The 24,025-nt window shown below is 36.7% G+C and overlaps 1 protein-coding gene across 3 annotated transcripts in view; it reads right to left on the bottom strand.

The window, feature by feature from the left end:
* METTL15 (methyltransferase like 15) overlaps positions 1 to 24,025 on the bottom strand; it is a 127,954-nt gene that overhangs the window by 21,323 nt on the left and 82,606 nt on the right. For 2 of the 3 annotated variants that reach the window (XM_030483046.1, XM_030483047.1), the window contains exons 4-6: positions 17,720 to 17,911; positions 15,488 to 15,666; positions 5,792 to 8,086 (exon numbers count right to left, since the gene is read on the bottom strand). In XM_030483046.1, coding sequence (XP_030338906.1) covers positions 7,641 to 8,086; positions 15,488 to 15,666; positions 17,720 to 17,911 — 817 coding nt within the window. In that variant the 3' untranslated portion in view covers positions 5,792 to 7,640. Of the gene's footprint in view, positions 1 to 5,791; positions 8,087 to 15,487; positions 15,667 to 17,719; positions 17,912 to 24,025 lie in introns of those variants that run through there. The other variant, XR_003990971.1, reaches the window with a different exon arrangement.

Genomic DNA, 24,025 nt, shown 5'->3' on the forward strand with positions numbered 1-24,025 from the left:
CACACTGTTTATTCAGTAGCCAACGTTACTTCTGTACCACTAATACATATGGTAAGTTACTTCAATAGAGAAATGATGCAGAAGCAATTACATCTGTATTTCCTCATCAAAGTTAAAAACAACAAAAAAAAGGGCAAAAAAAGCGCAGTTTTCTTAGCACAAGCCTGTATTTGAAAAAAGGAATCCATTGCCTTTTCTCAGAAAAACTTGGTACTTCATTAACTCTTTCTTATACAAAGGCTGCTGAAATGAAACAGGATCCTGAAAACTAAGCTACGACTTGGATAGGCTGAGTAAAATATTTGCCAGCTATAAGTGGAAGCAGCTGAACTGCAAAAGAGTACTTTCAATATGTTGCTGAATTACTGAACTACTGGGAAATGTGGTATTTACGGAGGACTGTGCTCCCATTGGGATGTAATTGGGTCCAATGGTCACTGCAATTAAATTCAGTCATTATTTTTTGTCTCAAAGAAAAATGTTAACTGCTGCTGCAGGATTACAGGAATGTTTCCCTTCTTTTTAAAAGAACAATAGTTAGCTTGCCCCAAGAGAAAAACAAAATTCTCCAGATCAAGCAGCAACCAGAAAACACCCCCTGCGCTCAGCTTGTAATATGTTGTTTTCCAAATAACTTGAGGTCTATCAATAAAGCATTGGCTAATAAATCTAAAACCTGAGATACTGTAACATTTTAAGAGGAGGCTCAGATTTTAATCTCCGTGTCAGTCATCACACTATCAAGTACAGCCGTGCTCCCACCCAGGTATGCAGGGTGCAGCCCAGCACTGCTCTGGTTACTTAAGATGTACATAAGAAAAATTGGCAGGGTCCCAGTGTGAAAGTTAGTGTGACACATCCCTAATCATTCCTTAATTACCTTAGGTTTAGAATACTATTATGTGCAGTACAACTATATGGCAAGGTATTTGCCAAGCTCATTTAATTAATCCACTGTTTTTTAATTTCACATCACATGCTCATTTTAACAGACTACAGTGATAACTAGAATATATGTGCAATTTAGGTCTTGAGCCCACGCTTTTTAAAACAATGGAAGGTTTTTATTGCCTTTAATAGTGGCAGCAACATATAAAAATATAAATAATGCCCCATCCCTGGCAGTGTTCAAGGTCTAATGGAAAGTGTAGAATATATGTGCAATTTAGGTCTTGAGCCCATGCTTTTTAAAACAATGGAAGGTTTTTATTGCCTTTAATAGTGGCAGCAACATATAAAAATATAAATAATGCCCCATCCCTGGCAGTGTTCAAGGTCTAATGGAAGGTGTACCTGCCCGTGGCAGGGGGTTGGAACTGGATGAGCTTAAGGTCCTTTCCAAGCAAACCAGTCTGTGATTCTGTCTATTTATATTACATATAAACGATTCTTTCTGTCACTCTCCTGCCACCCAAGAGAAGCAGTAAAAAAATTATATATAAGCTCCAATTCAAAAGATTTTTTAACTTCTTATTATTTTCCTAACTTTGGTCTTCTAAAACCCACTGCCATCACTGTTGAGCCACTGGGAAATGCAGTGTAACATACACCCAGTGGACTTGACTCTAAATCCAGATGTTTGTTAATTCAGCATCATTGTATGTAGTTGCTACCGTAGGAGCCCAGGCAGTGAGCCTGGACTGCCCCACTCTGAGTGGAGCTTCTTCTGCAGAGTGTCAAGTCTTTTCCGCTTCCAGAGACCCACCTACCAGCCTACTGGGCTTGCCTCTGTTCCCTCAGCCCTCATTGCCTCCCAAGATTTCAACTCCCATTTCTAGGGTAACTTTGAGACATTTTGGAAGTAAAATGTGAGTATAACAACACTGTACCTATAAGTAAAGGTTGCAAGATCAGGCTCTCAGGTTGCACATGTACTAACAGGCACACATGCATCATTACTCTTGAGAACAGAAGTTTTGCACAAAACAGTTTTTCTGCTATCTTCGTTTTCAGATACTTATCAGTTAGGACCATCAATACTACTTATTTCAGTTCTTCACAAAGTCTATGAGAAGTGACCTTAACCATGTAACTACTTCTGATTAAGAAAAAATAAATATACCATTAACAGGAAAGGTATGTAGAAATGAGCTTAAAACACAGTTTGAATTTCGAAAGCTTTTCTAGCCTAAATTGCTGGTGACTAAGGTTACTAAGCTTCCACACATTTTTGTGTACAAGTTACACCACAATGCTTTGAGAGGGTTTTTTTATACTTACTAACTTGCAATATAACCTTGCTCATGTTATGTTGCTATGTTAATAAATATAATTAGAGCAAATATTAATTGCTAATAACATCATTAGCCTAGTAGAGACATTTTCTGAGCTCTACTATACATTCAGTGCAAATACAAACCATGGCAAATCTCAAAGTGAAAAGCAGATTACATTTCATCAGGATCACATCCAGGCTCTAACGTGGCACGAGAACAAATGACAATGAAGTACACTAAACCCTAAGTTTTAGTCAGGTATTCTCGATGTATGAACTCTCAAATGTGATTTATGTAGCATCATTTATTTTCATTGTGTATCTGTCGTATCCCCTCATGTTTTACTGTTTATCCAAATTTTTCCACCAACATAGACATTTCTTTTCGATGAATGTCAACAAAACATGAAGCACACTTGCCAATGTTATGCCAGTCAAAATTCCATGAGCACTAAAGAATAACTAGAACTTTTATACATATATATTTTATTCTAATAACAAATTACATGTGTGAGAAACATACTGCGCAAGTCTGGGGTTGTCTTTTGAATTAGCTATCTTGATTGAAGGGTTTTCAGATAAGAAGATGACTCACCCTTTATTCCTCTAAAATTCCAGATAGCATAATTAAAACAACTACTGACCTATAAAAGTTGTTACCCACATGTTTTTATCTTGTATCTTCATGTTGACAATAAACATGCTGTTACTATAATCATTTGCAGGTGCACTCCAAACAGAACAAAGAAGAGGTATTCCCAGGACAGACAGAGGGAGCTGTATCTCCAGTTTTACTCTTTAAAAAGACAGCTATAAACCAGCTGTCACATTTAAATTTGAAAACATAAATTTCAGAAAACTTCAGCTTGTTTTTCAGTGTTACAACCAATCGAATTAGGTTTTAAAAGCATCAGAAAAAGTGTAATTTGCCTAAAGATCAAGGTACAATGAAAAAGTTTTAGTTTTTATAAATATAGCTATGTCAGCAAGACATTCAGGCAACTGATCAAAACCTGCTCTGGTTTTTTAGCTCAGATTTCCCATTAACAAATATTTGCTCCTTTTCCTGTCTTAGTGATGTGACAGTGATGTGACACGGCAAAATTGAAAACCATGGCATTTCATCAGTAAAATATATATGAAGATGACAAATATTCAACAGCTTTAATTTTAATAAAGTTGGATGGACACATATTACAGCTTTCTGAAAAAAGAAAGCCCTTCCCTCTCATTCACCCTGGGATAAGCTTACAGAGGATTCAGAAAGATAAACACAATCCTAACTGCAAAGGAGACAGAGGGAAAAATATATAGAGCTGGATTTAGAACTGTATATACCTTCCCACTAGACACCCTGCCCTGCATCCATGAATGGAGACTGAACTATCACACTGCTGCTGCTTAGCCCCAAACAGGTAAAATCAGGCAATGAACAGAAAAGTAACAGAACACTGCATATATGAAAATGTGTTAAAATTGGATGTCAACCTCATAATTACTTTTTTTCTAAGGTGTTCAAACTTTACTGCTTTTTTCTCACTTTTTAATTAAACGTGTTTTTCTCTTCTACAGGGGCTGGCAGCAGGGGGAGGGAAGAAGTTGTTCTACATTAATTTAAATTAGTTGCAAGATTCACTGTTGCACTGCAGTCTTAATTAATCCAGCTTTAATTTCAGTATACCTTAGGTATAAAAAGACCTCCACATTTGGATATACTTTGGAAAGACTTAGAAATACAATTGCATATTATTCTAAGTTACAGATTAGTTTTAAGCAACTGCTATAGGAAAATATAAATGTATGGATATAGAGACCACCAAACAGTGTTTGCAATCCAGGTGTAAATGGTCCTAATCCTACTAAAGGGCCTTTCCTGGAGAGATTTTGGGGCATAAGTAAAGCAGGCTTGAACCCCTTCATTACTCTTGCTAAAGGTAAAGATGTTAAGTAAAATGGGCAGCAACAAATTGGCTTATGAGCTCATTACTTCTCTGTTTGCTCAAACTCATCTCATTTTTCACCTGTACTTTTGTACAGTGATACTCCAAACAATGAGTTGACTGATATCTAAGTTATTAAAAATTTAAATTAATCAAATAAAATCCCTTGCAATCTGCATCTAAGACTGCTTATTGCAATCATCCCACCACTGCAAGTCGCCTTTCCCCAGGGCACGGTTCCTCATGTTCTCCCTCATTGTGCTGTTACACTATTTAGGAGTATAAACTCTCCAATTAATACCATGTCCTCTCCAATACAAAGAGTAATATTAGAGCAATCATATGAATCATTAATAATCATAGAAGTGCAACCCTGGAAAGCAGCATGCAAAAAGTCTGATCCAATACTTGCTACTAGAAGACTCACTTGCCAACAGTGTTTACTGAAGTACTTGCCCCGTTCACACTACATTAGGAATCTCTCTCCTTCCACCTTCCACCCATCAAATACCAATACATCTGTACAAAAGTTGATGTTTCAGACTGGGATTTTTCCAAGCCAAGTGGCAATCTCATCAGATGTAACTGTAAAAGATTACTGAGAAATTAATCACCCGTAATAGTTTAAAAAAAAATAAATAAAAGAACCTGAAAATATATTAAACCCTTGTATTATTTGAAAACAAGTCTCTGCATTCTGAAACAACGAAACATCCTTTCTCTTTAGGAAGAAATAGGGAAATAGTGGGTTTTGGCTATAAATGCAGCTAATTGTGTTTATACTTCAAAAGGGTATTTTTATAAAGTACTATGTCTTTACTATAAAAACCTTATTCACAGAAAACTGCATCTAGTTTTCAAACAATTACACTGTGCAAATCCCTACACCAGGTAGGTACTTTCAACAGCATATCAACTCTTTATATTCAGTTGGATTAACTAATTAAATCACGTTTTCTAATAATTTTAATGGACAGTATGTTGACAATGCATATGAGTAGTCTCATAGCTGGTTTTTGATCCTTTTTAAAGTTTCCCCACACCCTTTGAAGTACTAACATGAAAAGATACATACTTCAGCAATATGCTTTGCATGCACGTATTGTTTGGCAACACCATCGTCTCTCCACAACTACCACTTGATATTCTCTACGAATATTCACACATTGTATGTTTTTACTCATTAGATGTTTCTAAATTCCTCATAAACATGGTCTACAATCTCTTTTCTTGTTGATAGGTAATCTTGCATTCAGCTGTATGAAAATGTAGATTGCTCAGGTGGAATGGCAAATTTCAGGAATGATACACAATTTGTATCATCTTGACAGCATGACTTGGTTTTCAGCGAGACTAATCCTCCACCAGATACCATCTCCTTCATAAATACCATTTTTGATGGTGGTAAAAAAAAAAAAAGTTTAGTTTTGCTAACATGTCACATATACTATGCTAGAGTAATTTAAGCTATGCTATGTAGGCATGTGTTCTGGTAAGAACATAAAGACCTAACACCCTTCACATAACTTCACTTACTAAATAAAATGTTTAAAGATACAAGAATACTTTGACAGATTTTTTTTTTTTTTTCCCTGGGAAACCCAAAAAATTCTTTATTCAGGCAAGCAGAGGTTACAACTCCAGGACTCTCCATACCTTAGGTTTAAAGCTGAAAGCGAGATGACCCTGAGAAAAACAGGTCCCTTAAAGAAAAGCTCAATGACTGAAGCAGTGCCATGGCTGCACAACTCCAACCCAGAGATGAAGAAAAATCTCTTACTGTCCCTAACCGAGGGACTGTATTTATGAAACCTGATCTACACTAGGTTCAACAAACATAAGAAACTGCCTTTGAAATCAGATGTGAGAATGGATGGATTTGAATCATTGTTTTAAGCATAAGGAATTGCAATGCTTTCATATCATTTATGGGATGCTGATACTTCTGTTGTAATTGGATGGTCTTTTCCTGAAGTGTGTTCCTGAAGAATGCACAGCATGGCACTACAACTTTTCCAAGCCCATGCTGGAGGTACAATTTTTCCAGCTTACAACTGGAGTATGTTTCAGTATTGAATTTTAGCTAAAAATAACATTAGCTATTTATATTTAATGTTTGCATGAAAAAACGTCTATTTAAGGTACAGTCTCTTGTCTCTAAGATGCCAACAGTAAGTAATATTATTTGAAGTGGAATGCTTTACTTAATATTTAATAGAATTTAGAATGAAAAATAGTTGAAAAATATTGAAATTTCAGAAAATAATGAAATGCTCATCACCACCCAAATGTTATTTCAGATTAGCGACAGATATTATCATGTATACCTAAGAACACATTACATGACACAGCTTTACCAAGGAATTAAACAATATTGAAACTTTTATTCCTGAAGAGATGAATCAGAGGTCAAAGGAATTGAAACTTACACTATTTTCCAATCCTTTTTAACATGCAAAGATAGCAAAACAATGGTCTTTTATTAGAATATCCAATTCATATTGACTTACTAAAAAAATAAATTGTTACATCTTCCACTACCTATAGCATCCAAATAGGAAAACAGGGTTACAATGGGCCTTCTATAAAATAATTCAATACTTACCTAAGTAGCACCTCTTCATAAATGATCACCAGCAAACGAAAACACTTCATAAGACTGCAACACCCTTTTCTTGATGGGTTAATTAGAATTCCATCCACACCTAAAGGTTGTACTGCATCTATGCCCAGAAGTTACAGTCACAGGAAGGAATTCAAATGGTCAAGTACAAATCTGACTGCTTGCTTGTACTACCCAAGTGCAAACACTGCTATTCTAAGTATCTTTTTTTCCCAAGATACATTTATTATTTAGAATCCATAATCATTAAATAACCAGGTCATCACTCCAAGAAGTAAATATTTATTTAAAAAAAAAAAGGTAAAAGTAAATTTATGAATTCCTGTATAGAACATTACATACCGATACCAATTTATTTATTTAAGTACTAGCTCTTGCCCCACAGGCATCCATGCAACAAGTCAGTTGAGAAAAAAAGACTTAGGTATCATGAATTCTTAGGTTAGTTTAAACTTACTCTAGACTAAACCAGCCATCTAACTGAGGTGTGTGAAACCCCATAAAAATGGGTCTGTCTCTCAATCAGCTACTGAGTTGAGACTGTTAACATCAGGGTTTTGAATTTAATCTAAAGGAAATACTGTAAATACATCAAACCTGTAATTTCTATAAACTTTGTCTTCGATGCTCTTTTTAAAAAATGTCTTTTTTGTATACTTAGTGACACTCACCTATCTGCATTTATTTTACCTTCTGATGCTCGACACTACATCCTAATTAGAAAGAAACACAAAGGTAAGAAAGAAATCTTTTCTAACAGCACTAAATTTATTTTTTTCAGTTTGATACTATCTATTCCAGTTAGCCTTCTGGAAAACAAAATTTAAGGAAATGATACAATTATACAATTATCTGTTTTGTTTTAGAGTTTAATAGCAGCTCTTAGCTTGGCTGACCTTCCTCTTGGGTTTGTTTGAATATCCTTGGCCTGGGGTGTAAGGACTTTTTTCTGTATAAAAATCCACTTTGAATTGGATTTTCCAGGGGATATTTCTTCTGTATCTTCTTCTTTGGAGCAATTTTTCAGAGCCTGTCTTATCTTTTGTTTTGCGCCAAGATTATACTTCTCTGTCATGTCTATTCCATGAAGAAAACGTTTGATAATACGATCTTCTAGTGAATGAAAGGAGAGGGCTACAAGGCGACCTCCCGGTTTTAGAAACTTCTCAGCTGTCTTCAGCCCTATAAGGAGTTCATGGAGTTCATTATTTACAAATATTCGCAGAGCTTGGAAAGTTTTGGTAGCAACATGCGTAGGTCTCTGCAGCAAGTCCTTCCGTGCATACAATGCTGATGCTGGAAAAGCACCTGTCGGAAATTTTAAAAGGTGTATGTTAATATCTTGTTATTTCTACGTTGCTATCCTGACATGAATCCATGCATGTACGATGACTTTAAAGGAAAGCGTATTTACAACTGAACCCTGAGTGGTGAGCTTCCTTCTTTCTAATTTATCTTTCTTTCCTGCTTTGAATTCACACTGCTGAAATTAAATTCTTTTAAACTGAGCTGGCTGGTGGTTGAAGGTTGGGTTTTTTTCCTAGAATCATTCATAGAAATTCCTTCCCCAAACGCTTCACAAAGTTAAAATACAAAATGATGGTTGAAACCAAGATAGGGAAAAATAAAGATTATCCAAAACCTCACTTTACAGCTCAGTGTAATCAGTGTCAGTTCAGTATTGGTAGTGGTTGGTTTTATGCTTTCAAGGAAAAAAAATAATAATATATGATGGGAACGATTTTAACTGTTGCCTTCTAAATATCTCTACCTGCGAAAAAAGCATAGTCAAGATGAAGACATCTACCTGGTGATAAGTATCTTTCCATGAATTACTTAAAGCTTAAAAGAGACATCCTTGTTTGGGGCTAAAAATTGTTGACCTCTACACTTGTGTGTGTTCAAATGTTCACAAAAATACCTTGAGAAATTCAGAAAACACGGCTGATGCTATTGCTTTTTCAGCTTGAATCTTGCTCTATACTATCTGAGTATAGAGCAAAAAGCTAGAGGCCAGATCCGATGAACCAAAGGGACTGAAATGCAAGAGTCTTACAACATCTCTGAAACCTGGGTAAACTTACAAACTATTACGTGAGTGAGTGCAGGAGCCTGGTAAAGATAAACTGAATGAATAATGCTAGTGCATAACAGAACAGAATTATTTTTCCAAACAAGAGGGCCCATTAGAGATAAGGCAATACAGCTGGTTTGGATGCAGCAGAATGCCTTAATTGCATGCCAGTGCTAAACTATAACATAATAAAACAATGAGAGTTTGAAGTTAATGCAGTTCATAATCAAGTAATTGATATTCTACGTAGTGGAGTAAAAGAACATGATACCTCTCAAGCAAGTTGACTAAATTTACATTTACACAGGTGAGTGAAAAAAAGAAATTGAATAGAAACATCATAATCCAGTACGTTGGCACAAAATAATTAGGGGACTCTCAAGAATTTTAAACGTAAGATTTTACTTAGGTCAGAAAACCTAAGCATTTGGCATCACAAACACAGAAGCAATCACCAGTGTCAGCAAAGGGAGAGGCCAATAACGGGATTTAAAAATTCAATAATTATCAACGATGCTATTATCATGTATGCAATGTACCTAATATGCATTTCTGCATTCTCAATTTTCTCAACTACATTCCCTACCTCCTCTGACTCTAATGCCAACAGTTCCTGAATTCACTGAAGAGATCAATCGTAACTGTGGCTGCTTCCTGGTTCTGCACCCTTTCAATACAGAAAGTGGCAACAGGATCAACTTCTCCCAGCAGTATCTACTGCATAGGAACATGTGGCTTTAAACTCTGTTTTACAAAACAGAGCAAATAAACCTAACGTGCAGGAGCTAGGCTCCTCCATCACTTACAAACTCCAGGAAGAGGTACATTAGCTAGCTAATAGAATTTCTGTCTTTGGGAACACCAAGCTCTATACTTTTCTACAAATCATAAAAAGCATATATACCCCCATTTTAAGAGTCACAAAGCCTGCTTTGATGAAAGAGCTGAACTAAAAGGAGAACTCAAAATCACAGAAGGCAAGATGTCCCAAGAAGCCAAATGACACCAAGCTTGTACTACCTGGCACAATATCTGTTTATGTATTTCTTTACATACATAAAATTGATTATTTGAAAATGGAATCATTGAAACTGCCATTGACTGCTACTTGTGTGTGAAGAAAACTGTCTCTTGAAGTCTAACATAAAGGAATGTTTTGCTAAGAAAAATAAACAATTTTCTTTAAATGGTCAACTAACAGCTAGACACACTAGTAATATGCTTAGAACTCTTGAATAGTTATTAAATGAGAGAGCAATGTTTAAAATCAGCATGTAATGCATCCAAAACCACCATAGGACACGCACTAAGTGACTAAATAGCTTCATATTCTCCACAAGACCTGTCTTAGGTTTCAGTTATAACAGCGTTTTCCTTCAATGGAATTTGAAGTTGAAACATCAGGTACTCAGGTAGCTTTTGAATTCAGTTACAGAAACCTCGAATAAGAAAAGTACTGTATTTGTAAAAGATCTCTCACAGATCTCTCTCTAACAAATCTTTTTTTCTAAGCCTATTTTAAAAAACATTTAAGGCATACATCACTCTTCCCCTCCTCCCTTCCAAATCCAAGCCCACCATTATCATGCTCACTTTAGGAAAACAGTTGTAACTGGAATGAAAAAGCATCATTCCCTTACAAAGTATCAGATATTAGAAATTATATTAGGGTTAGAAAACAGGCTACATTTTTCCAGTTCTACCTCTATAGTTCCTGCCCCTTGCTGAACAATTTACAGCTGTGACGTGAAAGCATCAGTTTTATACTTTTAATTTTGGGCTGCCACTACCCGCCCAGAGCTGGTGTTCACCCCTCTGCAGATCCAGAATTTTTAACTACCATGTTTTAGCAGACTAAGGATTTCCTAAAACTACTGCTGGTTGTCTGGGGAATGATCCATTTCTGATATTCTAAGAGTAATTCAGCTTCCAAAAGTATCACAGATAAAAATGAAGCCAACCTGCAAGAGTACAGAATGTAATTTAGGTACAAAACTGACTGTGCTACTTGACTGGAACCTAACCATAAAAACAGAAGCCTAGGATGAGATCTTATGTTTAAAATCCTACAGCCAATCTCACTGGAATTTTAGTAAAATATTGCAAGTTTCATCTCCTATGTCACCAAAATATCTTATCTGAAAAAACCAAGGATGACATAAAGATCTACTTCAAGACTGGTTTTCTAAAAATCTGTTTATATCTGGCCAGATTTTTTAGTAGTCTGATCATGAATACTGCTATTTTCCAACTGCAATACTGAATAGGTAAGCGAAAGATATGAAATACTCGGGCTAGCAGCACAAATGGGACACTACCGTGTCTTTGGAAGGATCTCCATTTGCCCTGCCAGGGTTGTTGGTATCTTCCTACAAGAATCCTCTCTGATGATTAACTGGGACGTTCATTTATCACTGTGAATTAATTTATCACACACTGAAGAAAAATAAATTAAAACCCAGGTATATTCTGGACATATAATAGAACCTTACAGGCCACAGCTAAATGTGTATAAACAGTACTGTGGATCATACATAATGGTACAGAATACTAATATTCAGGAAACTGGTAAAGAAATGCAGCCACTTTTTAGCATTCTTCAAATAACCCCCCCAAAGCAAAGCCAAAACCTAACCATTTCCAAGTTCAAAGACCTACTGGTCTGTCTTCAGAGGCTGAGATTAACCAATAAAACTGTAGTAGTGATTTCTGTCACATTGGCCTTCATGCTTTTAGCGAAGACAGTAGATTTTGATCTGTGTTCAAGGGGTGAAAAATTTTCCTACCCCACTCTTAGTCCTTTGGTATAGTTAAATAAAAACCTATTTGTGCTTTCTGCTAACGCACAAAATCTCTCACCCAGCCCCCTCCAATTACCATGACACTAAAAGAAAATCCTTCCTGGTAACAGGCTGTACAATGTACAGAAATATAAAAAACTGCATGGGAAGCTTGTAAAATGAATTTCATTCATAAAAACACCACGCTTCTGGCTAGATGACTGGTTTGGAATCCCAGGGAGAAAAATTATCATTCTTAGGTGTGGGATGCCCTGATGTTACTCACACTTGTAAAAATCTAATAGATTCACGTGTTGAAATGTATTGGAATTTTAAAGCTTGTGAATGAAATGAACAATGTGCTGTGCCTGTCAATAGGAATTATTAAAGTCCCCAGAGTGTGTGAGAGTGGGAGAGTTTAAAAATTAATTCAGATCGTGCACCTGCTTGCAGGAATCTGTCTGTTGAATTAGCATTGCATTTAATAAGTTTCTGTGACGCAAGGAATGTCCTTTTGTCTAGGCTCCCTCAGCACAGTGCTCATCCTCACCCATCTGAAATTCAGGCAATATTACAAATTCCAAACTGATAATTAAAGTCTATAAATGTGAAACAGTCTGAGACCGACTTTACCCATTAAAGTTCTTTCTAAACTTTTCAAATGTCTAATATCTCCTCATCAATTCTTTTCAAGTCCAAGTGATTACATGATCCTAAAATGATCTGTTAATAGATTACATATGTAAATATCACTGAGAAAAAATGAATTCTATCTGTTAGATAATAAAGTATATTACTCATTAAAAAGAAGTAAAAGTAGATCACAGATTGTATGGGAAAAGCATTATTAAAATTACATTCTAAAAGATTCACTATTTTAACTGGTTTTCCAGCATACTGAGTTAAACCCATTGTTTCAAAACAACTCCATGAGCTACAGCAAAAGCCATCTGAAGCACTTAATTGACTTCCACACATCTATTCACAGCCCTGCAGCTGAGAACTACTGATCTTTAGCACTTACAGATCGTTCACCATTGCAGATAGCTGTGTAAAAACTACAGTGAGTGGAGTCCAGTTGTGATGCAAGAAGAGATGATGTTCACACGACTGAATAGAAAACTCCTCCTTTTTCCCCATGTGAACTGCAGACTGCATGCTCACAGGCATCTCCTTATTTAAACAGGTCAGAAGCCTTGTGGATAACATGTAGAAAAAAAATACCCACAAAAAAAAGAATCACCAAACTTCCTTTAGGATTCTTTCTTGTAGGACCTTATTCATTGGCACAGTTGAAGAGAGAGATCTTTCAGGCTCTATGTTAAGGCAATCTTGACTTAAAATTCTATTTATATATTTTTTCCAGCTATACCTTAAAATTGTAACTCTTGCTAATACATGCTTTAGACATAGCTGATTGTTCTGTATCTGGTTTGTTTGTTTGCTTTTTAAATCCATCTTTTGCTCTTATCTCCAAATCAATTAGCAACAGCAATCCATGTTCTAACCTTTTGGTAGGAAAGACCAGAAGTCTAGGATTCTATATATAGAAATTAATTTTTCCAGTCCAAATCTAGCTGTCTTGGTAGCCTGGTTATCAGCTGGACCATTAACACCAAACTTTCGAGTTCTAGAAAATCTATATAGTAATCTATAAAGAAATATGGACTATACATAAATTCTCAGATACTGACACCAGTAGAGAAAGAGACAAATACCCAGCCACATTGGCTAGATTTTTTGCTTGTTTTCTTGCTCCTATACTAGACAAAATAAAATCCTGTTCTGGAGAGATCCTCATGCTTTTATAGAGTCTGCAAAATCTAAAGTGCAAGATTTAATTATTCTAATTAATATTTTATTTTTTAAAGGACTTGACATGTAACTACAGGAGGTCACAGATTTTACTGTATGACCGGTTAGTGAGGAGTTTTCTTCATGCTGTGCCAACAAGAGGATCCTGTAGCTGTGGTCTCTGCCACTTGAGCTCTGGCTTACCTCAATAACTTCACAGGTATTGTTTTACATATACATATTACATATGTATTGTATTACATATACATATTACATATTCTTTACATAAGAATACATATTGATGAAAAATGGTAAGTTAAACAAATATATTATAGTTACCAGAAATTTTCTTAAGGTATAATCAGTTCAAAAACTAGTAGGATCCACCACTGTGTTCCTTTACTGAAGGAATCAAATTAAAATTGGAAGAAGTTCTACCCAGAGATCAGTGTAACAGTCCTAAAATCATTTTAGCATACTTCAAAAATCTGCATACTTGAAAAAAAACCCCACAAAACATACATATTTACTGTGTTGGCAGCTATGCGCTGGATTCATTGACTCTGGCATGTGTACTATCTGATGCACACCTGATTCACATATCAAGCTGCTCTTGAAATACAGCACAGTTTAAAGTGAGAACAAAAAATCCTTCTCATTGTCACAGAAAGTAACCACCAAGTGATGCAACACATTAAACATGAAGGGATCTTCAATCTCTGTCTTTGATGCACTAGTATTCTGCTTTTCTTAGTTTAAGCTAGTGCACACCATCATTTCAGAAGTTATTGAGTTGCTTGTTCATAGCCTACAACACAACACGTTTAGCATAGCAATGTAGTTACTTCAATCTCAATAATGGTACTGTTGATTGGCAGTTTTTTAAAAACATGAGATACATGTGCCAAAAGCCTACATTATTAGTTCATAATGTTGATGACAATGACTATATTAAAAATGTAACTCTTCAAGTTTCATAAAAGACTCACAGTATTTAATCTCTTTGTTTCAGGTTGTTCCTCACATTTCACATTCATTGTATTTACAGCAGGCACTTACAACAGCAAGCAACGTCTCCAGGTCCTTTAACCATATCATCTAAAAATTGGGCCTTGTTTGACTGGACATTTTGCTAAAGTATCACGACTTACACAAATGCAAACCTTTTGATTTGTTCGTTGGTCATTAAATGTATGTCCTGTGAACTTCCAGTTTAAGTAACACAATTTTTTTAAGAATACAATCTATTTTTAAAAAGTCTTCAGGATAATGATACAACATTTAAGACTATTCTTCAGTAAATGTTAAATCTGGACAGCCATTTTAAAAGTCTGTACTCAAAGGAGTCAGCAGCTTGGACTTGTTTGTGAGAAGACCCAGTAAATTTAATTTCTTGGATATAAAAAGAAATTAACATTACATATTATAATGTTAATGAACAGGATTTGTGTCTTCAATTTTTTCCTTGAACATTTTCACTTGAGAACACAAACAAGAAGGTTCTTGATGTGAGCACAGTTCCCACATAACTGCATTTTGTTCAAGTTGTTTACAGTGAAGAGCAAGTAAGATGAAGTGTTTCAACAGTTGCTTCAGGCTGATCTAGTTGGCATTCACAAGACGAAGCAAGCTAGGTATTGCTTTACTTTTTGCTTCCTGGTTCTTTAAGCAGACAGAAACGATCTGGTTTCATTCATAATTGGAAACTTCCTTCAAAATATTAAAATGTAGAAATCTAAAACTGAGAGGTATATGACGCGTTGATATTTGAAAGCTTATCAATAGTGGGGATACAGAATTCCCTAGGCTGCTGTCAATCTGTGTTTCAACTTGGTTGGCAAAATGATAAATCACTTAATGTAAAATCTATTATTAGGCTAATCATCAAACTATAATACAAAAAGTCGGAGCTGAAAAAAGAAAGAGAGAGCGTGTGCTGACATCAGAGCAGAATAGGCAGGATTAGATCCTGCATGCTTTCAAGTACAAATAGATCCCTCTGGGACTTCAGGGATTAATATTTTTTTCTCCTCAGCCACTGTGAAGAATTAATGAGGGTACCTGCAACAATGCTTGCAAGCTGCTGAGTCCTGGTGATGGGGTATATGCTGCGTGCCTGAACGATAGCTGAAGCAATTTTCTTGGCGTGCCTCTCCTCCCCATATGTTCTCAGGATGGACGCAAGCGCCTGTTGATCTAAAGCATTCACAACATCAGCAGCAGTGGGCATGTCAGGGTACCTACGCACAAGAAGAGCCAATTAGTTCACTGACGTCAGTTTTCATTGACAAGAGGTGAAGCTTCGTAGCATTGAGACATAAAGTCAAACACACACACTGCATACAAGTGCCTTTGAGGTTTTCAAATAAGAGACAGCAACCCTATGAAAACAGAGATAGCTTGCACCTTTTCAATCTTATCTCTTGCCACTTTAAATGGGGTTTGCTCCTTAACACCAATTAGAACACCTAAAACTTCCATATGATAAACTATGCTTAATGAGTTGACAAAAAAAAAATACATTTCGGTACCATGTTACGATGGAAATGCTGTGTGACTTTTCATTTAGCCAGCTTCAAAATATAAACCTGCCCCTTATGGGTTCCTTTTAGTCACCTTGCATTAAATGTTGTTTTCTAGTCAGAACTGATTTCAAGGATCTTTTCTTTCACATCTACTGCTACAAAAACAATTGCTCATGAAAATAATTTAACTTTATTTTTCACTAAAAGGCACAAGAATTTATATTCAAGTACTGTTTTGAGAGAATACAAATGACCTAATATTACAAGTGACAGGAATTATTACAATATCAACAGTATAAGCCACATATTTATTGTTTTTTAAATCTTTGTCCCTTTGCTGTTGAAATAGTTCAAGGTGTTTTATGACCATCATATGTGGGTTTACTAATCAGAAAAAACCTACAACCTACTTAAATTCTCTTTTACAAAGACATGAATGTGCAGAATATTTTCCAGGCATTTACTACCCTCCTGCAGTATCTTAGAAAAAATAACAAAACTTAGAGGCAAGTAGTATCATAGCAACAACCGTCAGGTAAGGCTTTTGTTATGCCACAGGTATCCTTTGTTCTGATGCTCCTGTTCCATGTATGTATTCTCACGATACAAATACAAGCCTGGAGTTCAGATTCTTGCAATCCCAGGAGGATCACGTGAGCTTTTCACACAGAACCGGTGAAAGCGACTATCATGAAATTTGCTCTGTTAAGACTTAACATGAATGTGTTAAGATAATTCCTTAGAAGCTGAGGCTTCCCTTCAGCTCTGTGTGAGCAATGAAAGATCTAATGACATCTCCTAAGACTACAGGTTCATCAAAACACAATGCAAAAAAAATTTCATTCTCCCCATAATGCATTAGGCAATTACTGCATCATCTATACAGCAGAGATCTCTAGTTGGTCACATCAAAAGCAGAAGGCTACAGAAATATATTAGGTTGTTTGAAGATGAAAAGTGCTACATAAAGAAGAAATTATCGTTCCACCATTGATTTTCATGCTAGAACCAATTCTAATAATTTAAATACAGGTAATTTATTTAGTAATTGTTAATTTGATAAGTAAGCAAGCCTGATGTGCCTCCTACAGAATGTGAAAGGAAGCTTATAATATTGCTAAAGAAAGCTTACAATAAATCTACGGGCATGGAAGACAACATTATACCAGTGTGTTAAAAGCAGTGTTGCTATTTGATTTCAATTGGCAGATATCATGGATGGGATTGATTTTATTTATTTTCCATTACCTTCCTTTTAGAGAGCAGTAACTGGGTCAGATGGCCATTGCAGAAAAAGAGGAAGGCTGCTCCTTTCCTGAGGGAGCAACTGAACGTGCTCAAGTGAAGGTTCCACAAATAGTAAGCGTAGCAGAAAAGGAAAGGGACTGCACTAAGGGGTTGTGAGCCTGCAGACCAAGCACAGTCTGAGAAACTGCAGGAATAAGAGGGGGAAGACATGGCTCTGAAAGTGAGATGTAACTCCAAACACACCAAAACTGTACAATTTTAATGGCATAGTTAACAAAAAATGTTACTGGTTTAACTACTCATCAACATTCCTCTTATTTCAAAGAAGGGAAAGATGATAACCAGGGTTCTAAATACTGAGATTGAGAAAAGCTTTGTGGCAAAACAAAGGCAGTATTCTCCTGTGAAATTAAATGTGGTTTGATGATGAGAATTCTTTATTTTAAGGAGAAATTAAATGCACGGGCGATGCTGAGCACAGTTTTTGAGTGTCAAGGAGAAATATTTTATTAACAGGTACCTGTCACAATCCATCCTCATGTCCAAAGGTCCATCCTTCTGCAGGGAAAATCCTCTTTCAGGTGTATCAAATTGCATAGAAGAACAGCCAGCATCCAAGAGAACTCCATCTAGAGTCCCTGGCTCAACTCCGGAGGAGATTAACAAAGCTTCTGACTGGCTAAACTGTCCTAGAAGAGCTTGAATCTGTTTCCTGTAAGAAAACAACAAATAAATAGGCTTAATTTTAACACTGCAGTGTCCTCCTTTTGTACAGCAGGAATTAAATAGTAGCACTTGTTTGCCTCGGAAGCAATAGGGCTATTCCCAAAGTAATAGTTTAAGTACTTTTCATATGTCAACACTGAAAACTCGTCCAACCCACCCATCAGCAGCTACTTAAGCTTCTTTAACTCTTTACTCCATTCCTTCTTGATTTCAAGAAACGGAAACCTGACTAAAGCTTCATCTTTTCAGCACGCAGGAACGCTAAGGGACACCTTTCACATTCATCAGGAATGCCACGACCACCAAGGTGCCTGCTGTGCTGAGCAGGGCCCTCAGTCAAGTGAGACCATAGTGCAAAAAAGAATGCAAGTTCTTGGACGTAGAGGAGGAGCAGACAAGATGCAACATGACTGCACAGCCTTGGAGTTAACACCACCTACCAGGAAAAAAAATCCTGGGCTCCTGCCATGGGACAAGCACCTTTCCTTTTAGTGGTATTTGCTGTTTCAAAAATCATTGAACAGATGAGGCACACTGGATCATAAGCAAATACTTCAGTGTAGTTTCAATTCAGGCACCTAATCACTGGGGTGAGTAGAGTTTTACATGCATTTTTCTGCTTCGCATTCTTCTTTCATAAATTTAAGGTGGTTCTTGCTTAATATTCTCATACTGGGCAGGGAAAGTGGCATGGCAAGGAAGAACATGACATCTCTGAGGTGCCAAATGCTTTCGTGGGTATCTAAACCTGGACTTTTGGGTTCTTGCTTATATATAAAGTGACTTATAATTTAATAATTTATCTACCTCTTAAACTGTCAATGAATTTCACAGATTTGAAAAGATTAACCATCATGTTGCTGCATTTTTAAGCAGTACCTGTAAAATAAGGTATTTCTGCCCCTAACAAGCAGCCAAGTGCTGATTACAGTTTGGATGACTGCTCTTCAGCCCCGCTGACTGGCTTTGAATTATTACAAGGTTCACTACACTAACTCATAGGATTTTATCTAAGTTACATGGGTAGCAGTGAATGGATGGGGAGCAACTCCTTTAACTGTGTCAGCTGCAAAAGGACAACTGCCCATATGTCTTTTCACACTTCAAACACTATAGTAATTTCAACACAATTTTGTCAACTCCAGTGGCTATGGTTTTAAAATAGTGTATGAACCTATTCTGCACCCATACAATTGGGAGTGAGAAAATGGAACCAAGATTTTAAAGGGAAGAGAGAGAGACAGAGCACGCAAAAGTTCTATCAATAAGACGTTATGAATGCAACCATATGGAAGAACATTTAAGCCACACAACGGTATCCTCATTACAGCAGAATGAATCAACCTATTTAGCAGAGCATAAAACCCGGGAAATACCTTGGATGAACAGATTTCATGAGGGATATCACCATCACACATATGCATTTTTGAATCGATTAGTGTCCAGCACATAATTAAATACAACTATTCAGCTTAATAAGAACTGTGTGGTTCCATTGATATGCTGGAGGGAAGGGATGCTATCCAGAGGGACCTGGACACGCTTGTGAGGTGGGCCAATACCAACCTTATGAAGTTTAACTAAGCCAAGTGCAAGGTCCTACACCTGGGTCAGGGCAATCCCAGGCACTGCTACAGGTTGGGCAGAGAAGAGATTCAGAGCAGCCCTGCAGAAAAGGACTTGGGGGTATTGGTTGATGAGAAGCTGAACATGAGCCAGCTTCAGTGTGCGCTTGCAGCCCGGAAAGCCAACCGTGTCCTGGGCTGCATCAAAAGGAGCGTGACCAGCAGGTCAAAGGAGGTGATCCTGCCCCTCTACTCTGCTCTTGTGAGACCTCACTTGGAGCACTGTGTACAGTTCTGGTGTCCCCAACATAAGAAGGACATGGAGCTGTTGGAGCAAGTCCAGAGGAGGGCCACGAGGATGATAAGAGGGCTGGAGCACCTCCCATATGAAGGCAGGCTGAGAAAGTTGGGGCATTTCAGCCTGGTGAAGAGAAGGCTGCGTGGAGACCTCAGAGCAGCCTTCCAGTAAGGGAAGGGGGCCTCTAAGGATGCTGGGGAGGGACTCTTCATTAGGGACTGTAGTGGTAGGATAAGGGGTAATGGGTTCAAACTTAAACAGGAGAAGTTCAGGTTAGATATAAGGAAGAAGCTCTTTACTGTGAGGGTGGTGAGGCACTGGAACGGGTTGCCCAAGGAAGTTGTGAATGCTCCATCCCTGGTGGTGTTCAAGACCAGGTTGGACAGAGCCTTGGGCAACATGGTTTAGTGCGAGGTGTCCCTGCCCATGGCAGGGGAGTTGGAACTAGATGATCTTAAGGTCCTTTCCAACCCTTACTATTCTATGATTCTATGATAGTTCCTGAAAAGCACAACAATCCACTTTACATACTTAAACCAATTTAAGCTATCTAGTTATAGCTTTGAGACTCTATTTCCCCTCCACATAATGAGAGGAATTTTCTTGAAAATCTGTACCACTCTGTCCAACTGGGCAGTGTTTCTAACTTTAAAGTTCATTCATTTGCACAAGTTGTAAAATTTAATATGTGGCAGATCAAAATAAATGAGATCTGGAAAAAAAATTACAAATTGCCATTGTCCAGTTGCCCCAGCAGACAGTAATGCATGAACTAGTGCTGTACCGTGCTACCAACCCAGCTGAAAAATTACTCTAAACTATATTTGTAACTTGCTGGAATTTTTAGTAGGTTCCTTTAAAAAAGTCATAAGTAAGTGGATGGCTAAGATGTTTGGGACAGCGCCTTCAATTTGTGGTCTGCCAACCCTTTGTGATTAGAAGATAATTAATAAAGACACATATTTAAAGTAAAGTTGAAATTTACTCTTTGGTCAAGAGACACTGCAGCTGGAAAGTGTTTTGGAGTTTGCAACTAAAAAAGAGATCAAAAAAGAATTAGATGGACATTTTGATACCAGCCTTTCAGTGGTGAAATTCTAGCTTCTGTATAAAACCTGTTTGTTAGACACTGCATTTGTGTATCAGTAGTGGATATAGGTGTCTCAGTGAACTGAGCTCTTTACTAAAACCAGATGCTGTTCCTGAGATTATAATGACATTATATTAAAATGTTCAGGACAGTTCTCTGAATTCCTATTTCTTTGTGGACTAGAAGAAACAATTTTAACCATCTTGGGTATCTCATACATTTCAATTTATCAAACCAAGCACACAGCTAGGGAAGATTTATTACCTCATGAAAGGATACAAATATCAGTGCTTTTTTGATAGGATAGTAACAATGATTATAGTGATGGCAAGGACTAATCTATTAAATTATGAGCATGGCACAGTTTTCTATAGAAAAATATTTTACAAAGCAATCAGAAGCATTTATTAGAAAATAATAAAACACTTTCCTTGTCTACTATTCTTTATGTCTATGTTCAAATAATAACTGCCTGTTACACAAAATTTTCTCTAAAAATACTTAATTTAGCCTCAATTCTTTTTGCTTTCAGATTTTTAATTGCAACATCTCTAAATCCTGTTTCCAGAATAACCTCAAATAAATAATAAAACCTGTGTACCCTATATGAAAAATGTTTATTTCCTACAGTCACATGCCTTCTGCTCTCCCCAGGTACATAGAAATTCTTTTTGCTATCTTTTCCAGTGTCCCAATGTTTCCTTTAGGCATGACAGGATTTATATTTTATGACCCCATTTACCTAGTGTGAAAATCTGTCTATTACCCTCTTTGTCTTAATATATTGCAAAAACAGTGCACAGCAGATAAAGCTGGAAAGGTAAACCAGGAAACACCCCTAAATACCAAATAAACCAGCCAAGCTTATAGTTCAAAAAACCCTGAGAAGAGAGAGCATATCAAAACATTACAGAGCAAGACTGAAGAGGGGTTTCAGGTGAGTCTATCAAAAGCTGTTAAGATGAAAAAGGGTCACATAGAGAACATTTTAATCATTTTAGGTGATCTTTGAAGATTACAATCTAACTAAATCCAATTATCCTACTGATGAGAAAATATTTAAACTTAACACTTGAACAGTACTTCACAGATTCAGAATATTCTAGAAACGAAACGACTGTGAAGAGCTTTTAGCCCCTCTCATGAATGAGGAAATAAGATTTGCAGGGTTTAATACTGAATGACTTGAAGACTCCTATGTAGAAAGCTAAGAATTTCAGAAATTATGGCCTAAGGCTGTAAAAAAGCAGACAATACTTGTCACATGTTTAGCTCTCATTTGACTTGTGTTTGTGCATGCAGCAATAGCATGGTCATTTTTTATAAACTCCCAATTGCTACAAACAACCTCTAACTTCTCAAAATATTCAATGTGCTCACTCCCTCTTTCTTAATTGTGACATTCTCCAAGAAAAAAGATTTTTAAAACACTGACAACATGGACAATCCAGCCAATTTTAAAAATAATAAGAAGTTATTTCAGCTGCTACGTTGGGGCCTTAATAGATTTTATTGTGCTACAACCTCAAGAGCTTGCCAAGTTCTTGTACTGCTTGTCACTGCTGGAAAATAAAACAGAAACTTGGGTTCAGCACCCTTTGTTCAGGTCATAACACAGTATATTATATCATACTATGACACATATCATAATAATTCTGATAGACGGCATTGGATCCACACTTCTCAATTACATGAAAGAACTGAATGAAAAAAAGTTTGAAGTCTCCTAATGCATTTCAGGCTCTTCTGCTTCCAGTTAACCTCTGGTATTCTACAACGCTTTATAAAAATATTTTTTTATTTTACTTGGCTGAGAGGGATGAGCACAGGAACAAAGTAAAGCATGGACACAGCTTCTTCAGAATAAACAGAAAAAGTCTTTCCCCTTATCTAGTTTCTCTCTGTTGTCGCAGAGGTTGCTGTGACATCAATCATCCAAGTAATTCCCCAGACAAGTATGACTATGCTTTCATGGTTCAGCATTTTTTATGCGTATATACCAATACTTGATCTTTCACCACTGCTCCCCTTACAAAGTCTATGTATGAATACACAGAAAGTCAGAAAGCAGTGATCCCTTGTCAACAGTGAAAACTACCTTCCACTCAACCAGAATAAATAGTTTCTTTGAGAGAACTGGGGAAAAAGAAGTTTTCCAGCTAGCTCTGGCCAATGCACATCAAACAAGGAGACCAATCTGGTGCTTTGGTTGATTCATTAACCCCACTGAGACTGCTAAGAGGGGTGACAATTAGCACCAGCCTTAATGAGGACATTGGTACAGACCTGGTTTGATGTCACTGCCTCACTTCACCTCGGTCACTCAGCTGCTGTCAGATAGCTGGGACTATCCTTCATGGCTGTACTGCGCCAGGCACACCCGGAAGCACACCACAAGGTATTCCAGCCATAAATCCCGGAACTTTCAGCATCCTAACTGGAAATTGTTGTGCTTATTACTCTGTAACACCCACCATCTTACTCTGCCTCTAAGAAACTTTAGGATGGTTCAAAACAGTTTGCTCATTATTCTAATGTTCATTTTTATTTTTATATAAAGCATGCATTCCACTATTTAATCCACAAGCACAATTTCAGCAAAAACTTCTGTTCTAAATTGAAGGAACTATAAATACTGCTACAACTAAAAGAAAAGATCATTATTTAATCAAAAGCATAAATATCAACAATAATTTCCATAGAGTACATCAGAAATCTTTCCACGTTAGACTTCTTTCATAGCACTTATGTCTAATCCCATCAAAAATATATCTGAAAATTTAAGTTGCTAATGAACAATGTTCTTTGGCTAAATTACAGATTAAGGAGGCAATTTCTTACTGGACAAATAGAAGAGTAACAGAATAAGACTAGTGATTATTAAGGCAAATTTCAAAATTATATGCCTCACCAAAATTTGAGAAAATGTATTTTTGAGTTTCCTAAGTAACACAAAGTTTTGCTGAGTAATAAGAGCAAATTACATTATTTTATGCAATCTGCAGCTCGCCAGAGCTGAAACTTTTGTTATAAAACACATAACATTGTTGTTTGGCACCTTTATGACATGATACATGTAAGATACATAATATTCTGTCATCATTCTGTGCCCATAAAAACAGGCCATTAGAACATTTTGCTTTTCAT

The sequence above is a fragment of the Strigops habroptila genome, chromosome 4 (genome assembly GCF_004027225.2).
Source record: "Strigops habroptila isolate Jane chromosome 4, bStrHab1.2.pri, whole genome shotgun sequence".
NCBI classification, from domain to species: Eukaryota; Metazoa; Chordata; class Aves; order Psittaciformes; family Psittacidae; genus Strigops; species Strigops habroptila.